At 45.6% G+C, this 25,312-nt stretch overlaps 1 protein-coding gene across 1 annotated transcript; it reads left to right on the top strand.

The window, feature by feature from the left end:
- Positions 1–16,513: 16,513 nt before the first annotated feature.
- Positions 16,514–25,038, top strand: LOC311188191 (butyrophilin-like protein 1; the record flags this gene model as incomplete). The annotated part of the gene is made up of 5 exons (XM_084259346.1): positions 16,514–16,526; positions 16,784–17,131; positions 24,060–24,341; positions 24,470–24,649; positions 25,019–25,038. The coding sequence occupies 5 exons, from the start codon at positions 16,514–16,516 to the stop codon at positions 25,036–25,038; spliced, it is 843 nt and encodes a 280-aa protein (XP_084115472.1).
- Between the last annotated feature and the right edge of the window lie 274 nt (positions 25,039–25,312).

Here is a 25,312-nt window from a genome sequence, read left to right as displayed (position 1 = left end):
AGTGATATGGCTTTTTGGGTACAGCAAATTAAAACCATTGAAGGCATGCTAGATACTGGAGCAGATATGACTTGCATAACTGGAAAGCACTGGCCTGGTGCCTGGCCCACTAAAACAACTCCCTCAACCCTAATTGGTTTGGGGACCGCTAATAATGTTGCCAAAAGCTCCCAAATTTTGACATGGGTAGATGGGGAGTCATCAGGTACCTTTCAACCTGATGTTATTCCTTCCCTTCCTATGACATTATGGGGAAAAGATGTGTTATCACATTGGGAATATTGCTTCTCAGCCCGAATGATATAATTACATCACAAATGTTGCAAATGGGCTTTCACCCTAACCAAGGGTTAGGTAAAAATTTTCATGGGAGAATGGCTCCAAGTGAGCCAGTCCCTAAAAATTCTAAGGCTGGCTTGGGGTATGGTCAAAATTTAACCTAGGGGCCATTGCTCGAGTTACAGCCGACCCAATCACCTGGAAAGATAACAAGCCGGTGTGGGTTGAGCAGTGGCCTCTTACAGAAGAAAAAATACAGGCTGTAACAGACTTAATACAGAATCAGTTAATAAAGGGGCATATAGAGCCCTCCACAAGTCCATGGAATACCCCAGTTTTTGTTGTTAAGAAAAAATCTGGAAAATGGACACTATTACAAGACTTGAGAGCAATAAATGTCACAATGGAGGATATGGGAAGTTTACAGCCAGGACTGCCATCACCTGTTGTTATTTCCAAGGGAGAGGTGATGCTTGTATCTTTCCACTGAATTCAGACAGTCCCATTTGGATTCCTGGCAGACTGATCTGACATCATGTCTCAAAGGCTTCCGCCAATACAACCCTCCCCCCCCCATGACCAGTTGTCGCCCCAGGAGGCATAGGTACAGCCCTTCAGGACGCTATCCACTTCCTCCAATGTCTGGAGCTGCCTGGAGCATGCGCCATGTTGCGCATGCGCGCAATAAGTTAGGTTTCTATTCCTGTTTCGCCTTTGGAGAAACCACTGCATTTCCGGTAAATCACGTGGGACTGGGAGATATGATGGGAGGAGCTACGAGGGTATAAGAAGGGAACCATGGGAGAGAGTGGAGAGAGACTGGAGAGACTGTGTAGAGGATAAGGAGAGAGACTGCAGAGACTGCGTAGAGGATAAGGCGAGGAGACTTCGAGAAGGAGACTGCAGAAAGGACACTGCGTAGAGACTTGGAGAGAGGATACTGAGAAACGTACTGAGAGAGGAGCATAGAGAAGGCCAGGGAAGGTAGTAGGACAGGGAAAAGAAAAAAACATGTAAAAGTAGGAAAAGGAAAAAGGAAAAATAAAGAAGCAACCGCTAGCGGCAAGTCGTCTCAAGCCCCTCATTTCAATCCTCAGCCCTTCCCTTTCCGTGCCACCGAATCCCGCGGGTCGGGACACTCCAAGATGCCACCGCTGAGAGATTATCATCTTCCCTGCGCCACCTTCGGGTTTGTGACTCGCCACGTCATGACAATTGGAATGGGCTTGGAAATTTGGCCTCTGATGATTGTCATCTACTTGCTCAACAACATGCACACGTCACACCGGAAGCTATGTTCCTGGTCATGATAGCGATTTTATCATGCCAGGTACTGCCAGCTGCTTCTTCTCTTATGCCTCCTGTCTCATATTGGTCTTGCATTCCGGATCCCCCATCTCTCCATCCCACTCCTTGGGGGTTTCCCTCACCCCGTGTATTCACTAATTATTCTGATTTGCTAGGTGGTGATTCGGACTCTTTTGTCTTGTTTAAAAGTACTAATGATTTTTCCTTTCATGGACACGTGAATTCTCTCCCTATGTGTTTTACTTCCAGCTCCAGGTATAGGCTGACTTGGCTGCATGGCTGCTTGCCCACTAATGATAAATATCTGTTGACAGATACCCCAAAAACTCCCTCATTGAAACTGAAACGTGATTTATGGGTGTTGTTTTTATCTCTTTTTGGTCCTCGCAGCGCTGACGAATGACTAACCCAAGTTCCCATTTCCTCCACTCTCCCGGCCTGTCCATTCCAGAACCCTGGTGATTCCTGGAGAACTACTGACCTCGACCATGGATTTCTCCTCTGGCATAACTGCAGGCTTCCCTCGGTGGGGGTTCGTTACCGGCCTTATTGCACCAATCTTTCTGTTTACAATTTCTCAGTGACTGGAGCTACTGCCTCACCCTTCAATGTCCCCACAGATTACAGGCCTCACCTACAAGGTTCCTCCACTTACAACTGGTCGGACAGCGTCATTCCACCCCCAGAGCCCATCACCCCATGGTATTCAGTTGGATGGATTGCTCCCACCTACCTCGTCACTACTTCAACTGGTACTCGTGCATATCCTGACTTGTGTCGTCTCCTTGCCGCTACTTCACCTGTCTTTTTCGGTGACCTGGACATTCCATGAATGCTTACACCATACGGGCTTGTGTAGGCCCCCCTCATGCCCTCCTCATTTAGGGCTCTGGACACTTGACAATTACATACCATCAACATGCTTTTCATGTTAATTGTACTGACTGCATTCTCACCAATTGCATTGCCTATGTTAACTAGTGGCCTAGTATGACATTTGTTATCTTACATCAGCCTCCTTACGTTATGCTCCCTGTATGTTTAGAACTGCCGTGGTATGATGACACTGGACTATATGCTCTTCAGCTTGTTGAACGGGGTTTACATCGTTGAAAGAGATTTGTTGCCATGCTTATTCTGAGCATCATGGCGCTCATTGCTATTATTGGCTCTGTTGCCGCCTCCACTACTGCTTTCATGCAACAGGTTCACACAGCCTCACATGTTAATGAATTATCCCATAACATCACTCATGCCTTGATTGTTCAAGATCGCATTGACAAAAAAATTTGAGGCTCATTAAATATTCTCGAGGAGATGCATTTGTATGTTGGCAATCAAATTCAGCGTATCAAAACTCACTTGACCTCTAGATGTCACTCTGATTACAAATGGATTTATGTTACTCCACTTGTTTATAATTCCTCTTCTATTTCATTGTTTAATGTTAGAAATCATTTGCTAGGAGTATGGAATAATACAAACACTTCCTTGGATCTTACTAATCTTCAGGATGCTATTAAAGCAATTAGTTTAACTTATGTATCCTCTTTGACTCCTACCGAGATTGCTGGTTCCTTCTTGGCTTCCTTACAGCAATATACCACTAACGCTGCCTGGTTCCCATCATTTATTGCTATAGGTAACACTTTGCTTGTCACCATGATTATCTTGTTTCTTTTCCCATTGTTTACCAAATTACTTTTTCGTGCTATCAACCAAACACATATTGAGTTAAAAACGATGCAGATGTTGGCCAAAAACAAAAAGGGGGGGATTGCGGGAGGCCTTGCTACCCCAGCCAGCTAAGATGCTAGTAAACAAAGAAAGGGCCTTACACCGTGGGGCCGAAGATTTCCAAAGAGCCTCACACCATGGGGCTGAAGATTAATCTGCAACCCACAAACATCCCCTTGTTTTTTGTTCTTGGTCATGTAAGAAAAAACTTCTCAGAAAGTATATTGGGCAATAAATTACACGTATAGAATACTGTAAGTAAATGGCACAAAGAAATACCTGCTTAAAAATTAAACACTGTAAATTTGGCCTGCCTGACAATGGGAAAGAATCTGTTATACATGAACGTGCCTGACAAACAATCCAGGACAACAATTACAGTAAGTCCTTCTTTTGCTTTTTTTAGAAGTTTCTTAGGAAAGTTTTTAAATGGCATTAATTATGTTAAGAGGTTTCTAGGTAGAAAAACCTGTAGCTGATAACCAGAAAGCAGCTGGTCTCCAACTGAAGGCCATGTGAATACGAATAATCTTTTGATGCTTAGGCTTTAGCTGATAGGAGTGTACCAACTGCTATCAACGGTCTTAGGTAATTGTCTAGCTGAAATAATGAGTTTTAGTGTAAGGTTTCATTTTTTATCTATTAACCTTGATGATTGCCTTCTTGATGAGAACATGTAGCAGCCAAAAGTCTATGGGAAAAGAATGCAATGATTGCTTCTGCCTTGCTTCTATGCATATGATGATGTAATCTCACTACTTGCCTTAGTGTATAAATAAAGACCCACTGAGACCCTCAGCAGGAGATACTAACACAAGCCATTGTGTGTGTGTCTGCCTCATTTCCTCAATTGCTCCAACGTTGTCCCATCCTTCAGGAACACTTGACACCCAGTTTGCCAAGGCTGGCTCCCGGCAGATGGGATATATCATTCGCAATGTCTTGAAAGGCTTTGGTCTGCAGTGGGGGTGGAGTCCACAAAGCCTGCATGGAATTAGCTCAGGACATTCTTTCCCCCTAATAATTACCCGCTTTCACTTTTTGCCACCATTTCCATGGTGATGATGATCAAATATATGGATGCTGGGATACACTCTCAAATGAAAATTTTTCAGGGTTCCAGTGTGAAAGAAAACCAGTCTGTCCAGGTATTGTCCATTGTGGAAAACAAAAGTCCTCCATTCCTAGAAAAACAGTTCATCAGTCCAAGCCAAAAAAAAAAAAAAAATTCTGGAGGCATTTGCCAAAAAAAGACAGCAAAAATGTCAAAATCACGGGGGGAAAAAAATCTTAAAATTGGTTCCTGGTGGCGCAGGTGGTTGAGTGCTGCACCGTGAAGCTGTCCACAGCCTCTGCAGTGCAGGTTCCATTCTGGCTGGCTGGCGTGTATCCCACATGGCGAGGCAGACCTCTCCTGTCTCACCCACTGCTCCCCTCAGCAGTGTATTTCTTCAGTCTTCCTGTTCTGTTCCCCACTCTGTCTATGGTGAATCCTCACACCCTCCTGTGCATCTGGCCTGTACCCCGGTTCTTGTATAAAAATAAATAAATCTTAAAAAAAAATTGGTTCAACTTATGTAAAAACAAATTCTCTCCACCTTGATCCCAATTTCTTCAACAGCATAGCAAAAGTTTGCAAACTAAATCTACTTTTAAACCATTTTACCTATTTTTGCATAAAATCACAGGGCAGAATAACTAAACAGCAATTTTAGCTGGCTTTGTTGGAATACTCCATGTAGGATCAGAGCAAACTCTTGACAACCAGTCCATGTAGGCTTCAGGAACAAAGTTGGTCTCATCAGACTCCAATTGGGCTTTCCTCTTCTCGAGGGTACCAGGACTTTTTTGTTGGCCAGGTTATCCAGTCCTGCCAATGGGAGCAAGCTTCCTCACCTTCTTTGGAGGTCTCTGGAACCGTATGAATAAAGCAACAGGTTCTCCTCTTCTTGGTTCAGCTCTGCTATAACTTCCTGGAAGAAATCCACTCAAAGCCACACAATGAAACTCATATTCAATTTTTTTTTTAATTTAAGTAGAAAAAATCCCTATGGAAGTTATGCAAAAACAGACTCTGAGATAAGTAGTAAAAATAATTACTACCACTGGGCCTCCCTAGTGGCACAGGCAGTTGAGCGTGCAATGTGAAGATGTCCGCAGCCTCTGCAGTGCTGGCTCGATCCCCGCCAGCCTTAGAGCAACCCGCGTGGTGAGCGGACCTCTCTTGCTCCCCTCAGCAGTGTGTTTCATCAGTCTGCCTGTTCTGTTCCCCTCTCTGTCTCTGGTGAATCCTCTCACACTCCCACACATCTGGCCTGTACCCCGGTTCTAGTATAAATAAAATAAATCTTTAAAAAAAGTTACTACCACTGTTTTTATGCTGTGTTGGTATCAAGGGGAGAGAAAATGTGAACACAAATTAGCTCTGCTGAAAAAAGAAAAAAAAATCAACATTGGTGTAGGCCCTGGTCAATCAAAACAAGAAAAAATTGTGGATTCAAGACAAAATACAAAAAAAAAAAAAAAAATTACCAGTATTATGTCAAAGAAAACTTAATAAAAATCAGGTGTATCTCCAGGTCTATTCAATTCTTTGTAGGAAATTTTTACTCTCAACAGTTCCATCAATAGGAATCTGTTGAGGTCTTTTCTCCCTATTTTTTCCAGAAACAATTTCTGTAGATATCCAGCAATTGTATGCAATATTACAAGGTGACAATCACCACTGACAATTCACATATATATCAGATACTGAGCAGTTTTATACATGTTTTAGAAAACCAATGTTAACATTTCTGTACATGTCAAAGTTTCCCCATTTTCCCAAGTGACAATACTTTCCATCTAGTTTTACTTTACTAGGTAAACCAAATAGGAAAAATTCATCTAATGCCTTTCCCAGGAGGAAAGGGAGAAACTTTGTGGAGTGTCTCAGGAGCTCTACTGAGGTTCCACAAAATTTCCCTGCATCATCCAAATGACAGGCTACCAAATTTGTACTTGAATTTAGATTTCTGGGAAGCTTTGCCATAAATATCAGAAAACAGCAGAGACAAAAATATTTAATCTCTATAGAAGCACCAGCTTAGTTCAGTAATACATGTAGACAATCGAACCATAACCTTTAGTTTTTCCTCATAACTGGAGACTCTTTTTTTTCAATGTCTATGGGCACCATGTATACCAATTTGTCAGCCACTAGTGGCCAAGACAAGGATATGAGGAAAGGACATGCAGACATACAACATATAGACACAAAGAGCTCTTTAGTTACCATTAATTATGCATGGGATATCTTATACAACTGCAGTTTCATTCTTAGGCCAAAATGAAGTTAAAAGGAATATACCAAAATCAAGATCAAAAGCCTTTCTATGTAAAAATAAATAAATAAATAAAATTACCGCCAGCATATGAGTGATCCTAGATGTTATTTCACATCTCCTAAACTTTGAAAGGAAGAAGATTGGTTAGAGCATGTTAGTTTTCTCAGGGTTTCCTCAGAGAAGTGAATACTTGGGTATCCTGCAACAACTGGAAAAGAAGTCAGTAACAGTCAAGTTTTTGTCTTTTTCTTAAATAAATATCTCAGGTCCTCAATGGGTTCACAAGACCAGTGGGTCAGTTCCTTCTGGGCTTATTTAGATCTAGTGGAGCCCCTGGGCCCCCTATTCTTCATCTGAACATTCTCTGTGTACTATCATTTGTCTCCTTTCCTCTGTACTGGGCTCTTGATTCTTTCTGCTGTCTGTATTCCCTCCTGTCTTCACCTGAACCTCTACTCTGTGCTATCATTTGTCTCCTTTGCTCTCTCCTTGGTTCCTGGTTCTGTGTACTCCATCTATATTCCCTCCTGTAACCCCTCCGTGAATCATCATGTTGTGGTGTCCTCAGTCTTCTGTCCTATCTTCTGTCATTATTTCTTCTGCTGCTTCCCTGTAATCTGGGACAGCTGTACTTCCAATGCCCCTCTTCCCTGCAGTAAGCACACTGATTTCTCCCTAGGGGCTCATGTCTCCTGGGTTCATGTCTCAGTCCATTACTGTTTCCCTGAAACCCTGTCTTGTGCTCTCTTTGTACAAAAACAGTTGTAGGTTTCGGTCTACCATCCTCTCTATTATTATAAACCAAAAAGCTAAGTCCACTACCTGGGATCGACTCATCTCTGTGATGCCGTCCACCTTTGCTAACTTTTTCTTTATGTCTGGGGCACTATGTGTAATGAACGCCATAGTGATCAGACGAGAATTTTCGGGGGCATCTGGGTTTATATTTGTGTGGTTGGTATATGTCTGGTTAATTCTTTAAAGGAAATCCAATAGATCCTCGTTAGCTCCTTTTTCAAGTTGTAATATTTTGTTAATTTTTTTTTTGTTTGGGGATTCCTTGCTGCAGTCCTACCAATAAACATTTTCTATACAGTTCCAGCATTGCCATTTCTCCATTGTTGGGGTTCCATTCAGGATCTACCACTCGGACAATCATCTCTGGCTCTGGGGATTCTCCATCCTGTTGGTGGAGTCAGTCAGTCTCCTCCCTGGCTTTCCTTAATACCATTCTCTGCTCATCCAGAGTCAGCAAAGTTTGCAGCATGGACTGTATATCTGCCTAGTTAGGGTGGTGGGAGAGGAAGATAGAGGCAAACAAGTTCGCCATCCCCTTAGGAGCCTGGTGGTATGAGGGGACAGATCTCCTCCAGTTTAGGAGGTCCACAGTGCTAAAAGGATGGTATGACCAAACGTACCCGTCAGGTTGCCCATGATCATTCAAGCCACCCATCGGCATCTGTTGGAGAGGAAACTGTCCTGCCTCAGGGTGACCCTTCCTGCCAAAGTGAGTGCTGCGTCTAGTATGGGGAGGAGACGCCATTTTAATTTCCTCCCCAGCGGGCAGTAGAGGCTGTGAAGCCTCAGGAGTCTGTGCAGGAGGGACCTTGTCATAAGGAGAAGGACTTTGTCCTGATGTATTTAAGGTATTTAACAAATGATACTCCTCCTCTTCTAACTCTGCCCTCATACAGTCCTCATGGGAAGGGGAAGGTTATCCCTTCTCTGTGCCATCAGCCGAGCCTCCACCATATCCAATTTATGGAGGGAAGCCTGTATCTGGTCCTGCATGCTTTCAAAAGCTGGATCCTCATGATTTTATTATTTTTTTAAGATTTTATTTATTTATTTATACAAGCACTGGGTACAGTCAGAAGCGTGGGAGGATGAGAGAATTCACCAGAGCCAGAGCGGAGAGCAGACCAGGCAGACTGACAGAGTACACTACTGAGGGGAGCAGCGGGCATGCAGGAGAGGTCTGTCACGCCATGTGGGACCCTCACCTGGCAGCCGGGGATTGAACCAGTGCCGCAGAGTCTGCGGGCAGCTTCGCAGCCCAGTGCTCAAGCTCAACCGCTGCACCATCAAGGAAGGCCCCCATGCATGCTTTTAAAAGCTGAATCCTGCATACTTTTAAAAGCTGACTCAAAAACTATACAGTTTTCATCCCTCATACTCTTAGTAGTTAAATCAAGAGCCTGAGTTTGTTGTTGCATAGCTAAGTTAAGAGCCTGAATTTGTTGCTGCATGGTCTCAATTGGTGGAGTGGAGCATCTAGCTCTCAGAGAAGCAACACTGTAGCCAATGATGCTCTGCACATACTACCAGAAAAACAGCCAGAAGCAGATTGCAAAGCAGGGATGGCTTGCAAGTAACCCACATAAGTATATAAAAGAAAAATCATGTGCCACAGACCTGGTTTCACCAAATTATTTATGTTTATAAAGCCGGTAGTGACGTTGAACAGAAAAAGACTACCCAAAGTCAAGACTGGAATAAAACTGAAAGAGCTTAAGCTAAGGATAAGATTGCTTAAGCTCATGGTTGAAAAACCAGAGAGAGCCATATGCAAGAGGAAAAAAAAAGAACTGTGCAAGACTTGGGACAAAGACTTTTACCAGTGTCCTGCAGACCTAGTGCACTTAAGGTGATCAACATAAGGAGATACCTCTGGGCTGGTCAATCACGGTTGTAACTTGGAAACCACATTGGGCAACAAACGATTACAGGGCAACCCCAATATAAAATGGGTTGCCTGACTGTGGGTCTTCACCCGCACACTTAAAAGGGACTTACTAATACTCATTGCAGGCACACACAAAAGGTTAATAAAAGGTTTGTTTACAAGGGAAGAGAAAATGAGGAAATGTACAGCTCAAGGAGAAAAGACGGAAATAAAGTCTTAAATGCATCGTACCCCTTCCGCCGACCTGGAATCCCAGTGGCATGCTGATTGCTGGTGGAGACCCAAGAGCTGTGAAGCCAAGAGAGAGCCCCCAAGACCCATGTATCTAGTTTTACAGAAACCCTGACAGCTTAATTCCACACTCAGGTCCCAGCAACCCTCTCTTTGGTGATGATGGGTATAGTGGCAGGATGGGCACTGAGCAGGTTTTCTGATCTAGCAGATGGGTAAAGGAAGAGTCTCAGAGCCCTTGGTGGCTTTCTCAGGCTTTTATTGAGCTTTACATGTAGTGTGGCAAACAGGTACATGGAAGGCAGGGGTGCCGGGGGGCCAGGAGGCCTATAGGCCTCCAAACCCCCAGGAAGTCTCCAGCCTGGGCTTCTCTCTCCTTCTTGTCTCCCCTTCTCTCTCCTGCCTCTTATCTGCTTCTGCTTCTCTTTGTGACTATCCCCATACTCCTCCCATGGCCCACAGAAGTAAACAACACAACGATGTAACTGCAGGTGCCCCATCACGCAGGGCAATCCTAATGGTGGGAGGGCAGAAAAGCCTGAAAACCATTTACTCTGTCAATGTCTTGAATGGCAGAAAGCCACAAAGCCTGTATGGAATTATCTCAGGAAATTCTTTCCCCCTAACAGAGTGACCAGCAGGGGCTCCAATATTCCCCCAAATCAAAGCATATTATCTCTATTCTCTACTCTTACATTCTTATGTAACCTTCTGCTAATCCTTACAAGTATGGTGTATTAACTGATCTTACTAATCTGGCCATAAAGTCTGCCTGCTGTTTACAGCAGGTACTGGTTTCCCAGTGTGTTCCTCATAACAGGACTTTTGTCCTTGCTAAGAGGCCCCTGCCTGACTAGACCTAGCTGACCAGAAAGAACTCTGGGCACCAAGATGATAAGCCTCAAGAACAAGGAGGGCAGGGGATCCCATAGCTCAACAGTGAGCAGGCCTTCACCACTGCCAGAAGCCAGTGATATCCAGCCCCTGGAGCTCCTTATTGCCCTCCTGGGTGCCTGGACTCCCTCATATCCCCCCTGTTCTGAGGCTGGTTTTCAGGTAGCACTGGCTCACCACAGCCTCCGGACTTGTCCTTGGGTTGAATATTAACTCAGAGCAGACAGGCCATAGACAATACCTGTGTGCCGGTTTCCTACTATACCATGTGTTGTGTCCTCCTGATCTCCCCCTTGCTGTTCCCCATCATTTCTTCAATTTACATCTCAGAGACAAGGTTCAGCTAAAGTAGGGGTACATCTCAGGGTCACCCCAACTTCCTGGCCAAATCCAAAATGAGCCAGGTATCCCCAAAAACTCTACAGAGGTCTACAGAGGGGTCACCAGCTCACTGTACCCAGGATTGCTCCAGAAATCTGGGGTCAGAGCAGAGGCAAAATACATTAGAATTTCTGTTAAGAATGATGTCATATTTTTTAATGTGTTGTTTGCTTTTTTTTTAAGATTTATTTATTTATTTATACAAGCACTGGGTACAGTCAGAAGCGTGGGAGGGTGAGAGAATTCACCAGAGCCAGAGCGGGGAGCAGTAGGCAGAAGGAGAGGTCTGCGCGCCATGTGGGACCCTTGCCTGGTGGCTGGGATCGGACCAGTGCTACAGAGGCTGCAGGCAGCTTCACAACCCAGTGCTCAACCGCTGCACCACCGGAGAGGCCACTTCATGTAATTCTTATTCCAACCTTGGGAGCGAGATGCTGTTACCAGGGGGGAGATATTCTCATTTCTCAGATGAGGAGACAGAGGCAGGAATGTTAGGATACTTGAACAAGATGGTCACACAGAGAGTGATTCAGTCCACAGGGGACCTAATAGTGAACCCGCAGAATGTGTCCCCCCATGACCATCGCCTGCTCCCCTTAACCCCCAGCCAGTGGATGCTTTCTCTCACCAGTACTCATTTCCCCTTCTCTGCTGCTCTGTCCCATCAGGTGCCTCAGCCCGAGGCAGGAACGTCCCCCAGAGTTTAGAGAGGACAAGGACAAGCCCCCAGTGGGGATCTGACCCAGCTTCTGCTGTGTTTGGGGCAGGACCTTGTCCTTGTCCCTGGCGGGTCAGAGCTGGGGAGGGACTGACCTTCAGCTGAACTAAACAAGCAGACAGAGCAGGACAGCGGCCTGTGGGGGGACTCTGACTCCTTGGGGACAGTGTCGTGTGTCCTGATGCTTCTCCGGGACACCTGCTCACACTGAGGGGGACAGGACCACAAGCAGGCGCTGGCATGTCCTTCACGGGGGCCTGGGTCTGGGCCAGTGTCCTGGGGAGTCACTGGGTGTGATGATGGGGAGGGGAGGGCAGTTTGCACACCAGGCCCAGGTGCTGGGAATGGAGGGGCCTGGTGTTCTGAGCAGAGTGGGTCTGGGGTGTGAGTTCCTCAGGGTGGGAAGGGAAGGGAGGATGTTTTTCTCCAATAAACCTCATGGTCTCTAGCAGCACAGAGGCTCAGAAGCTCTGAGAGGATCCGGGTCTGTCCTTCTTGGTCTCAGGGCCTAAGGGGTCACCAGGAAGGGTCTTGCTCCTGCTGGGGGGGAGCTTGGGTCCTACTCCCCACTGAGCCCAGAGCTCCTGGCTGCCCTGCTCCTCTGTGTGGGCCTGGCTGCCTCCTGCCCTGTCTCTCTCCACCCCTGAGGAGATGGCGCCCTGCTCCTGCCCCAGCTCTGTGCTCTGCCTTCTCCCCTCCCTGTTGCTCCTCCTCCAGCTGTCCCCCAGAGAGTCCCCAGGTGAGTGTGTCCTCCCTGTCCTGTGTCTCCTGAGGGTGGGTGGGGGCCCAGGGGCCTCCAGAACTCCTCCTTCAGGAAGGACAGCTATGTGGGGGGCCCTGGCTCTATTAATAGGGGGGTGCTCCCCGACCACTCAGATGATGACATAGTTAAGAGCAGGCACTGATCTGTCACATGAGGGGGAGGGATGCCAATTGCTCTGTGATGGGTTTATGGTGTTTTAAAAAGTCAGTTGTCAAAAATCGAAAATATGTTTTCCCTCCTTTTTTGCATTTGTCTCTATGTTTATTGGAAACATTTGTCAATCAATAACTCATTTAATCACACCAATATTTATAGGGTATCAGCCATGTTCTCGGTGCTATGTACAAATCAGACAGATCCCATCTTCAGAAAGCTGCTTTTTGTAGGAAACAGTGAATAATAAAGACAAGAAACCCCCCCACCCCACCTGCAGAGGGGCTGAGAGGACGGACGGGCAAGGATCAGGTCAAGCAGCAGGGGACGTAGGGTTTTGGGGGCAGTTGTGTCTATCAAGGGGGTCAGTGTGATGGTGGGAAGGGAACAAACCTCTGGGGGGATGATGGGGGGTGAGGGTCCCATGTAAGGAACAATCTGGGGATCTGACTGGTGCCAGGTGTGCAAGGACAGAGGGTTGAGGATCAGCTGGAACAGAGGGAGAGGAAAGGACACAGGAGTGGATGTCAGAGATCTGGGAAGGGGTCACCCTGTGGGGCTGGGGGTGACTGTGGGGCTGGGGAGCCCCTTTCAAGCTGTGAGCAGAGCAGGACCTGGTTCAGCTCCCAGGTGAAAGGGGCCCAGACTGGGGGTGGCAGGAGAGACTAGTCTTTGTGTGTCCAGGTGAGAGAGGAGGGTCTCAGGCCAAGCAAGGGTAGCACAGGTGAGAAGTGGCTCTTTGTAGGTGCAGGGGGCTCTGGAGGACAGCACAGTCCTGTCCTGTCCCTCCCAGGCTTTGTCAGGTCAAGCGTTCTGACTGGCTAAACCTTAATTTTTTATAACTGTGGAACATTAATTACATCATGTATAGATTTAGCTGTGCAATTTCTCACCCTAACAACCTGTATGTTTCACTCCACACTCACTATCAAATGTCCAATAACAATCCTCTACCAAGCTTTTCCTTCCACCTAGCCTCTGGTAACTGCCATTTGTTGACACAATCTAAATAATTGTTTTTGCTTATTTGTTGATTGCTTTTATTTTCCATAGTCCAAAATGAGTGCAATCACTCTGTATTTGTCTCCATTTTACTTAGCACAGTTCCCTCCAATTCTATCTATAGTGTTGAAAATGGCAAGGTTACATATTTTAAAAAAATATCTGATTATTCCATTGTATATACACATGACACTCAATCTATTCCTCTGTCCTTAAGCACTTGGGTTGTTCCATACTTTGGAACAACTTTGTAAATAGCACTGCAATTAAATTAGAGGCACTGTAAGTGTTTTCTTATTCGTCAGGTAAATGCCCAGAAGTGGTATTATTGGATCATATGTTACTCTATTTTTATTGTTTTGAGAAACCGTCATATTATTTTCCAAGGTGGCAGCACCAATAACATACACAGTAATGCACAAAGGTCTTCTATCCCCTAATCCTCACCAACATTTATTATTTTTTGGCATTTTGATTTTAGCCATTTCTACTCGTGTGAGCTTAAATCTCATTGATTGACTTTCAAGTGTTGAACCATCCTTGTGTTGCTGGGATAAATCCCACTTTGTCAGGAGGTGTGATCCTTTTGAGGTAGTATTGACTTTGATTTGCTAACATTTTGTTGAGGATTTGTATATATTTTCATCAGGGATATTAGTGTGTAGTTTTTTTGTTTTTTTGTTTTTTTGTTTTTTTTTTTGCGATGTTCTCTCTTTTGACATCAAAGTGATGTTGGACCCATAAAGTGTGTTTGGAAGCATTTCCTTTTCCTCATTTTTGGGGGAAGACTTTGAGATGGATAGGTATTAATTCGTCTTTGAAGGTTTGGTAGAACTCACTAGTGAAATCATTACATGAAGTCCATCCCTGTCTCACTAACTTTTTTATCTGGAAGTCTATTTTATCTCGTATGGCTGTCCATGCCCTTTTTTTGTGGGCCTCATTTTCTCGTTTTCCAACCACTTTTTTGAGCCTATGTTTGTTTGTCTTTGGAGATATGCTGGTTCTCCTGGATACAGCAGAAAGTGGGGTTTGGGGGCCCCCCCGCTGGCGCAGCGGTTGAGCCCTGGGTTGCGAAGCTGCCCACAGCCTCTGCAGTGCCGATTGGATCCCCGGCTGCTCCCCGGCCACCAGAGGAGGGTCCCACATGGCGCGCAGACCTCTCCTGCCGCCCGCTGCTCCCCTCAGCAGTGTACTTCGGTCCTTCTGCCTGTTCTGCTCCCTGCTCTGGCTCTGGTGAATTCTCTCACCCTCCCGCACTTCTGACTGTACCCAGTGCTTGTATAAATAAATAAATAAATAAATAAATAAATCTTTAAAAAAAAAGAAAGAAAGTGGGTTTTTGTTTTCTTATCCATCCAGCCATCGTGATCCTCTCATATGGGTGGGTTTGGTGTAGTTACGTATAGGATGATTATTGATCCAAGTGGGTTTACTGCTGCCCTTTTGTCATTACTTTTCTGCTTTTATCTATATCCTTTTTAATATTTTAAAATTTATTTCACTCTGATTTTTATAGAAGTGCTCTTTTTAACATTCCTTGCAGTGGAGTTCTACTGTTTATACTCCATCAACAATCTCGTTTCAGAAGGTCTTTATTTTGTCCTGATATTTGCGGGAGAGTTTGAAGGATATTGCATTATTGGCTGGGAGTTTTTGTATTACAATTATTGAAACATTGCATTATCTCCTTGCTTGTAGGGTTTCCTCAGAGAAGTCTGATGTATGCCTTGTAGGAGTACCCTTGTAGGGTACTTACTTTGTTCTCCCCTAACCGTCTACAATATTTAGCAAGGTGTTCTTTTATCTTCATGAGAATGTATAGACAGTTCCTCCCCTGGTTGGGAACTTTTCCTTAATTTCTTTGAGGAACAATTACTGTGTTCCCTTCTCTATTCTTCTGAAATATATACTATCCTTATGCTGCCTTTCTTCATGTATTTGTTTAGCTCTTGAAGTGTTTTTGAATTTGCTGTATCACTTTGATTCATTTTTCTATGTTTTATTCCATATCTTTGGTTTTCTTTATTATGGCAATTTTGAGCTGTCTGGTAGGAAGAAAATATCTTCTGTATATTTGTATTTATGTAATGGAAGTTATTCTCTTTTTGTCATTTCTTATTCCCCTGAGGTATCAAGTTTACATGTAATATATTTATTGGTGCCTAATTTGTTGCTTTAGATTTCTATTTTTTTTTAAAAATGCATCTGTAGTTGTTACCTAGAGATTTGAACTACTTACACTTTTCTATCAGGTGGCATTTCAGTTGTATGTGAGTTTAGAGTTTTGGATTATGCAGGTGAGGAGAACTGATCTTTGAGATGCTCAGTCAGAGGATTTATGTGGGGTCTGCAGTCATCCTAACTCTGGTGTGGATGCTATGGCAGGGGGCCTGCTATCTCATGTTTTTGGCACCACAGATGGCCTGACTCTCTTGGTCCAGGCCTGAGACTAAGTCATGTTCTCATTATCAGTGTGCTTCAGTTGGTTAGTACCAGACCTCAGTGGGGAGAGAGATGCACTCCAGCTGTTGTTTTCACTGGGGACCTCGTCTGTTGGGACCAAAAAGAGTCTTTGCAAATATTTGTCATTATTTGAGGATATGTGGCTTCATACCATTCAGTTCTACCCACCCCAGGGCCACTGGTCAAATGGTTGGTTTAATGGCAGCACTACAATATGTTCTGTAGCTTCCCATCCCTGATGACAGACTCCAGGTGTCTCTTTCCACATATCCTATTTTCAGTGAAGTATTAATTTTCTTTCTATTCCTTTTGGTGTTATCTTTCTGGGGACTGAATTGCAAGAGGTGTTCTTGTTTTGTTGCAAGAACAGTATTGTCTGGATGCACTGTTCTTTTCATTAACCTTGACAATCCTCTGGGGGAATGAAGTCATGAACCTCTTCTGACACCAACTGAGTATCCCAAATAACTCTTTTGAAATGTACATTGTAGGGTACATCCTGATCTACTGCATCAGCTCTGGTTTAGGGTTCCCACATTCTATGTTTACCAGCCCTCCTGGTGATTCTGATGTGTGCTGAAGGTGAGAATCTTGGAGTTAGAATTCTCCATGGAAATTCCTGCTACCAGGTACAGCAGTGAATGAAGGAGTATCTTCACAATTATTTCTGGACCATGAGTTGTTGTTGGAACATCTTTTCCAGATTCATATTTGTTACTGCTCAATTCTTCACTTTGTTAGTCTTGTTTGACACCTTCCCAACACTTCCCCAACAATGGTGTGAGTTTCGTGCTATGCATGCACCTTTAAGCTGTGTCACTCTTATGCTGTGTTTGCAGAGAAGTTCCAGGTGATTGGCTCCTCAGAACCTATTGTGGCAGAGCTGGGTGAGGACATCAATCTGCCCTGCTCCCTGTTCCCCATCATGAGTGCAGAGAACATGGAGGTGAGGTGGTTCTGGTCACATTTCTCAGAGTCAGTGTTCATCTATCAAGACAGACAGGAGCTACATGAGAAGCTGATGGCCCAGTATGCAGGGCGAACCACACTGATGGGGGAATTCCTCAGAAAGGGTGAGGCTACTGTGACTATCCACAAGGTCCAGGCCTCTGACAACAGGCTGTACACCTGCTTCTTCAGCAATGGAGTCTTCGACGGGCAAGCCAGTTTGGAGATGCAGGTGGCAGGTTGGTGATAGTGTTAAATATCTGAGTTTTGGAGTTTAGAGCTGAGAAGAACCTAAGAACAATGTTATTTAGTTTCTCACTTCATTCACGAGGAAGAAAAGGATTATTAATTCATTGTTGCCTTAAATATAAATATATAGAGCACCTACTATATGTCTGGGTCTGTTCTAAGCACTTGGATACATCAGTGAACCTAATAAAGTTTGCACACTGTGAGTTTTTATTTTCAAGGGTGAGGTAGAGATATCACAATAAATAAACAGGTTATATATGATTTAAGAAAGTGACGAGTAATGAGGATAAGAAGTTGAATTGAACAGGGAAAATGGGTCAGCAATATGGGTCTGGGAGTGAGGGCAGGTTACAGTAATAAATAGAAGATCAGAATGGTCACATTGGAGCAAAGACTCAAGGGAAGGGGGATTTAGCTAAGTAGATATCTGGGGTGTTGGATTTCCTTCTCTCTCTCCACTGGTTTTATTGAGGAACAATACTCGTAGTTGTATTAGTCTGAGGCATATAGCATGGTGATTTGAATTACATATACAGTGAGATGTTTGCCACAATAGTTTAGCCAACATCCATCTTCTAATATAGATACAATGGAAAGAAAAGATAAAGATGGAAGATAGGAAATATTTTCTGATCAGGAAAATAAGTCTTAGGAGTTATTCTTTTAGCAACTTTCCCACACATCACAAACCAGTGATAGCTACAGTCACCATGTTGTAAATCACAGGGAAGGAACTTTTAAGTAGAGGGATCAGCTGATGTGAATAACTAGGAGTGAGTATGTGTTTCTGTTCTTGGCTGACATGGAGTCCTCATGTCTGGTGAGAGAGAATGAGAAGGCAGGGTGTTGAGAGATGACAATACTGGGGGCCTCCATGTTGGCACAGTGGTAAAAGACAGCATTATCAAGCTACTTCCAGATACTACAGCATGAGTTCGATCCCCAGCAAGGGAATTAACCCACATGGTGCAGAAGACCCTCCTGACTCATCTGCTATTCTCCTCAGCAGTGTATTTCAGTAGATCTGTCTCTTCTTCTCCCCACTGTCTCTGGCAAATCTTCTGACCTTCCACACCTCTGGCTTACACCCCAGTTCTTATATGCATAAATAAATAAATCTTTGGGGAAAAGAGAGATTAAAATACTTTATGAAAAGATGTCATGAGTTCAAGGTACACAGGTTGAGGGTGATTGATTAATACTACCAAAGTTAATCTTTAAAAAACTCCATAGAAAGTGGACTCTTGAGCTAGAACTTAGTTTTATCAGATAGGGTTCATTAAACCCTTTCAGAGCAGAGGAAGAAAGGATGAGAAAGTGTTTAGAGCATGCTATTTGTGGTTAATAGCAGTTAAATTCTTGGGTTTTCAGTATTTGTCCTTGAGAGAAGGCAAGGAAAGCAGTTGGCAGATAGAAAAGCCTTGTGTGCATGTTATGGTGTAGGATTGGAGCTGTTGAAAATTTTAAGCACAGCAGGTTTTGAATGATGACTCTGGCAGTAGAGCAGAAGTTAATGAGAGGAGAGAACATCTGGGGCATGGAGTGCTGTTATGGTGTGGATGGACTCACACAGTGAGTGAGTACCTAATTGATGAATTGGGACCCAAACTGTTTTAAGGGGAAGAAGGAATTGAAGAGGCTTCAAGCTTTTGTCCTGTTTGTTATTTAACGTTAATGTGTATCAGTTACCTATCACCATAATGATGCTGGGTAACAAACCACCACAGAAAATATCTTAGTAGCCTATAGGAATGGACTTGTATTCACTTTGGTGCTGGGAGCCATGCTACTCATGTCGTCTGACAAAGGTTCGGGCATGGGGCAGATTCCTGAAAAGTCAAGAATCTTGTTAGCTGACTTCTAGATTCTCCTATTTGTTTATGGCTAGTTTCTACCATTGTTAAAATATACATTTAAAAGTAAAACTGCGAATGCTGTTTGATCAATTACTGAATAACCAATTTGATGGCAAATGACACTGCATGATACAAATATTACATTTTTTATAAAATTAGTAGTTCTCTGCCAAAAGGCAGTGTAAGGGCCGGACTGGATACAGTGCAGGTTTTCTGATCCCATGCAGACCGGGTAAAGGAGGAGTCAGAGTCCTCAGTAGTTTTGCAGGTTTTTTATTTGGGGTTCACCAGGCATATGGCAGGCAGGGGTGCTGGCTGGGGGGCTGGGAGGCTGGCAGGCCTCCCAACCCCCAGCAAGTCTTTACTCTATCTGGGCTCTCTGGCGTTCTCTGCTTCTGCTTCTGCTTCTCCTTCAGGTTCTGCTGCTGCTGGCTGGGGCTGCTGCTGGCGTCCCCCCGTGACACCGCCCTTAAAAGCACAGTCTTAGCTCAGCTGAATCCCATCTACCTATGCCCACACCCTATTCCAGGTGCCCGCCATCAGGCATGCATTCAGGACAAGGATCCATCATCTATCTTGATGGCGGAAGGGCAGAAAAGCCTGACATTTTCCTTACCCTACAGGCAGTAATTCAACATTTGGCCTTACATTAACAAGTGAAAAAAACTTCTGGGAACAAAGGGCTGTAAACATCCTTTGGCCACATCTTTAATATGGATTTGTGGCCTTTTGAGGCAAGGGCTAATTGGAGAAGGAAATTCTCTTACTTTAAAGATAAAGATAGCAGTTCGGTGGCAGATGAAAGCCATGCTCCAAGTGTAAAAAAAATCCTAATAAGCCAGGAGGCGCCATAGCCGGCTCCTGCTAAATTCTTCCTGTTTGTTTAGGGCTGATTCCCCTGGATGTGACAATTGGTATGGTGATTGTTAGAGTATGCATTGAAGAATAAGTCAACAATTTTGTGACTGGTCGAGCTAATCACCATGGCAGCACAAATAATGCATTTGGAAATAGTCAATGTTACTACTACTGATATGTCATGTGTTAACTATTCTGAAAACCAAAAGCTATAACCATCTCCCGCCCTGCCTCTGATGAAACATTTGTAGTTCCTTAAAACAACAATCAGCAATCTTACAGAAAAAGGAATTTTCCCTTGATCTTAAAGTTAGATACAGAAACTAGGATTGACTAGATAAGTAATAGGTAGAAAACTCTTTTGTTAGATTAGGAGAATTCCTCCCTTAATTGAGAGCTTGGGGCTAGGGAAAAGTCAATACATCTTCCTTCCCGCTAGCCCTTAGTTAATCGTTCACTATGGCAAACATAGAAATGTTAGTTGTAGTCACATGAGTTTTTGCTAGTAATAAAATGAAAATGACTGGTTGTTTAAAGTAAATGACTACTCTAAGAACACTTTTGTTTAACAACTGTGCCTTCTTTAAATCAAAAAATAATAAATGGCATGACCTCTGCAGGTGGGCAAATAGACCCTTGGCTGTTCTTGAGAAAGATGTGATGATTGTTATCTTCCTGCCTTAATGTATATGCTTATGCACTCTCCCAGTTTGCTTGAAATGCATATAAATAAGGGGCTGCTGAGACCCTCAGCAGGATGAAGTCTGCACCCTGATCAGGTGTAGGGTAAAGAAAATGTCAGGCTTTTCTGCCCTTCCGCCATCAGGATAGATGATGGATCCTTGTCCTGAATGCATGCCTGATGGTGGGCACCTGGAATAGAGTGTGGGCATAGGTAGATGGGATTCAGTTGAGCTAAGACTGTGCTTTAAAGGGCGGCGTCGGGGACGCCAGCAGCAGTAGCAGAAGCCGAAGCAGAAGCCGAAAGAGAAGCTGAGACGCAGCAGAACGAACACCAGAGAGCCCAGATAGAGAAAAGACTTGTTGGGGGCTGGGAGGCCTGCCAGCCTCCCAGCCCCCCAGCCAGCACCCCTGCCTGCCATATGCCTGGTGAACCCCAATAAAAAACCTGCAAAACCACTGAGGACTCTGACTCCTCCTTTACCCAGTCTGCATGGGATCAGAAAACCTGCTCTGTGTCCTGGCCTGCCTTTACAATTGGCGTAAGTTGGCAAGATGATCCATGCAGATGGGTATTGGAGCCCTCCGAAGACCTGGAGGGACTAAGGAGTAACAGTGTTTGCCTGTGACGACGCTGGAGGCGCCATGGCGGCACAGAAGATGGATACGGTCCGGGAGCTGCAGGACGGACCTGGCATGAAGGAGACACCCAAGAAGACCAGCCAACGACATCTGAAAGGACCAGCCAACGACCCCTGAGGCAGCAGAATCGTGGGGAGGAGAGGACCACGATTCAGCGCTCGCCGGTGCTGATGCAGGGAGAGGCCGATGGACTTCAACTGATGGACATGGACTGATAAACTTGGACTGACAATCCTGCCAGAAGGCGGAGGACCTTGGCTGGTTATGTTTTTTTGTTTTTTTTTTTTTTTTGAGAATCTGGGGGTGGCCAGTGGGCCTTGATGGCCAAAAGCAGCCCATGCATGCCCAGCAGCCAGGTGGAGGAGAAAAGCCAACTGAGAAGGCAAAAGCTGGTACTGATGCTAAATTGAGAAGCCCTGAGAGGCTGTTAAGCAGCCTGAGTATGCTGAAGAACTGTGAGTCTCGTAAAATCACCTGTGGGTGATGCCCTGCTCATTCTTGAGTGAGGGTGAGGAGCTGAGGAACCCGTCCTTGGGGGACGGGTGGGGAACGTGGCTTGGGGTGGAGCCCAAGCCAAATGTAGAGTTTTGATCCCCGACCCATGTGCATGTGCAGTGGGTTGGCTTGAGTGCAGGGGTCTGCGAGTTGCACTGGTGGCTATGAAGGCCGAGTGTTGGAGCGACTGCAGACAGAAACCCTGAGGGTTGGCGATTACCCCCAACAGAATAAAATTGCCAATCCCAGAGCTAGTGCATCCTGGGGGTGGATGCTGTGTGTGGCTTGTAGCCGAGACTACAGCCAGAGAAGACCAGGAAGCCCGACGGCTCCTGGTGTGTTATAGTAGATGCCGTGAGTGATTCCCCTCCCTCGTATGAGCAGTGCCTTCGGCAGCAGATTTGGTGACTCATCTGCTGGTACCAATAATTGTCTTTTGCACTAGGTTGGTGCCCTGCCTGGACTTATTTGTGTTCTGTTGTATTTTGTTTTATTGTGATGTATTTGCTTTTGTGGGCCATGGCTGCAGTGTTTGTGTTTGCTAAGAAACAAAGTTGTGTATGTGTGAATTATATGGCAGAAAACCCTGAGGGGGTGGACTGTAGGATAAAGAAAATGTCAAGCTTCTCTGCCCTTCCGCCATCAGGATAGATGATGGACCCTTGTCCTGAATGCATGCCTGATGGCGGGCACCTGGAATAGAGTGTGGGCATAGGTAGATGGGATTCAGTTGAGCTAAGACTGTGCTTTTAAGGGCGGCGTCACGGGGACGCCAGCAGCAGCAGCAGAAGCCAAAGCAGAAGCCGAAAGAGAAGCTGAGAAGCAGCAGAACGAACACCAGAGAGCCCAGATAGGTGAAGACTTGCTGGGGGCTGGGAGGCCTGCCAGCCTCCCAGCCCCCCAGCCAGCACCCCTGCCTGCCATATGCCTGGTGAACCCCAATAAAAAACCTGCAAAAACCACTGAGGACTCTGACTCCTCCTTACCCGGTCTGCATGGGATCAGAAAACCTGCTCTGTGTCCTGTCCGGCCTTTACATCAGGTATTTGCGTCTCCTCACTCTCACTCCCCCTCACCCCACAACTGCGCCGACAGGGTCCCATCCTTCAGGAACCCCTGACACCCAGGCTGTTGTGGCTGGCTCGCAGCACTTTGGGCCTATGGACACTTCAGCTAACCTGGGATGGACTTGACTAAACTCCACTGACCTTACTCATGCCTCTTTGGTCAGATGTAAAGGTCACCAGGTGGACCTTGGCTGGCTGGTTCACATGAATGATCACTGGCTCCTGGCTGAGGGAGGGCAGCTTCAGATGGAAAGGCTGGTAACAGGCCCTGCTCCATGAGCTCATCCTCCAGCATCTGGACTACAATGTCCTTCCATGGAACAGGGGGAGGAACCCATGGGGCCAGCACTTTAAACCACTGCTGTGTCACATGAGCTGATCTCTCATGACTGAAGTCACATGACTGAACCCAGAGTCAGAGTGTGAGGGAAATAAAATGTAGGTGGCAGTGTGAGCTTTCTGCTATGAAGAACCGTAAAGACTATTGTTATAAAGAACTTACCACAGATGAGGCAAAATCATTAATTCAGATGTAGAATTTTGAGTTTGAAGTGTATGCGAAAAATCTTGTTAGATGTAACCCCTAAGGATGGTTGTATAATGTTGGTGGGGTTGAGGAGATGTGGTGAATTGATGTTTTGAAAGAGATACATAAGGAGAAACAGAAAGCTGTGGTGGAGATGCCCTGGGGGCATAAGAGAGAGTGAGAGAGAGAGAAGACAATGCATGAAACAGCCCTCAGGAGAGATGATGACCTGTGGGGTGAGAGCTAAGGGAATAGTCATCCTTGGGGGAGAGATTCCCTCTCACTAAACCCCAGGAGGGTGGGATGGAGATCAGTTTGGATAAGAAAGAGTTTGGGGTGATTAAAACAAACTAAACTATATATTCCAGAAACCTTCTAATATCAAATATTTTCTGCTCTCTCAATAAAGTCAACTCATGATTTCGTACTGTCAAAAATACATGGATAAGTATAACTTATGCACTTGAATATTTTGGTAATACATGTCTGTTCTTGTAGACTGATCTTAGTTTTATCCCTTATTAATTTATCCTGATGATTTATCTTTTTTAGAAAAAAGTTATTTGAAATTCCTTCTCTTCTATGTGAACCAGTCTTTTTTACCTGCAGGGTTGGGAGAGGGGCACAGGCCCTTCCAGTTTCTTCTGCTCCATCCTTCAGTTCTGAATTGGGGTTATCATCTTGCTACCCACCAGGGGTGGGGAGACCACCCAGAATGCACCTGGACAGCCTCCCCTGGCGGTGTGCACAGGTGGGCCCTGCCCTACCTGGCTCTCATCTTCTGCCGCAGGTGTGGACTCTGCCCTCCAAATTCACATCATGGGGCCAGAGGAGGATGGGGTGTGCATGGTATGCATGGCTTTGGCCTGGTTCCCACAGCCCCAGGTGCAGTGGAGACACCCCCATGGGGAGCAGTTCCATAAGTTCTCTGAGGCCTACCCCAAGGGCACTGAGGGGCTGTTCAGAGTGGAGGCCACTCTGGTAGTGAGAGACAGCTCTGTGGGGAGCATGACCAGCTCTATCCTCAACCTTGTCCTAGGCCAGAAGAAGGCCATGGCCATTGTCATCCCAGGTTAGTGCTGCTCCCCCCTCCCAACTCCCTGCAGGATAAGAGGGAGGGGCCGGCACCCCCAGGTGAATTGGGCTGGGCTGTCCTGGGCTGTGTCCTGATGGGGTCTTTGTGGGGGTCTCTGTCTGCAGAGCCCTTCTTCCCCTGGGCCTCTCCCTGGATGCAGGCTTTCCTGATGATCCTGACCTTGCTGTTGCTCCTGCTCCTGGGGGCTACCTGCTACACCTGGGGAGAGCATTCCACTCAGATGCGGGAGCTGCAGGAACAGAGGAATCTGTGCCAGGTTAAGGAGGAGGCCCTGAAGGACACAGGTAAGGCAGGACAGGGGCCAGGCTGGTGACTGTGGTGGTGGGTGCTGAGAGAGACAAGCTGACACCAAATCCAGAGCCCAGGCTCCCTCTGCAGGGAGATCAGAGCAAGTGGCCGAAAAGACCCAGAGAGGACAGTAGAGTTTGGGTCTGGAGGTGGAAGTACCAGGACATAGAGAGAACCATTTTTGTTCATTCTCTACCTCACAGTTTTTATCCATAAGGATGGAGTTTGTGATTTTTTTTTTCTTACTCTTTCAAATGAGCTCCAGGCAATTCTAGGTAAGCTCTGTTTTCCCTTCTGAACTCTCTGTGTCCCTTTCATAGGAGATTCTTGTTCTTAGCTCACCTGTTCCCTGTGTTGCCTTTTAGAGCAGAGGAAAGCAGCTTAACTGGCTGGCAGTGATGCTCCAGGGGTCCCTGGTCTCCTCTCCTTCCTGTGCCCAGGGGTCCGTCTACTTTTTTCTCTCAGCATTGACATGTGGACCCTTCCCTGGGGTGGAAGTGGGAGCTGGTGGGAGACAGGAGCTTGCTCCATGGGCTCTCTCAGATTGGGGCTGTTTGTCCCCTATACCTACGTAGTCTGGATATCTTGGTGGGTTGGTGACCACAGGAGTCTCTTGAAACCTGGGTCTCATTCCAACCCTGACCGTCCCACCACGGTGC

Source organism: Talpa europaea, assembly GCF_964194135.1.
Source record: "Talpa europaea genome assembly, chromosome: 2".
Lineage (NCBI taxonomy): Eukaryota > Metazoa > Chordata > Mammalia > Eulipotyphla > Talpidae > Talpa > Talpa europaea.
This window is presented reverse-complemented; position numbering and strand designations above follow the sequence as displayed.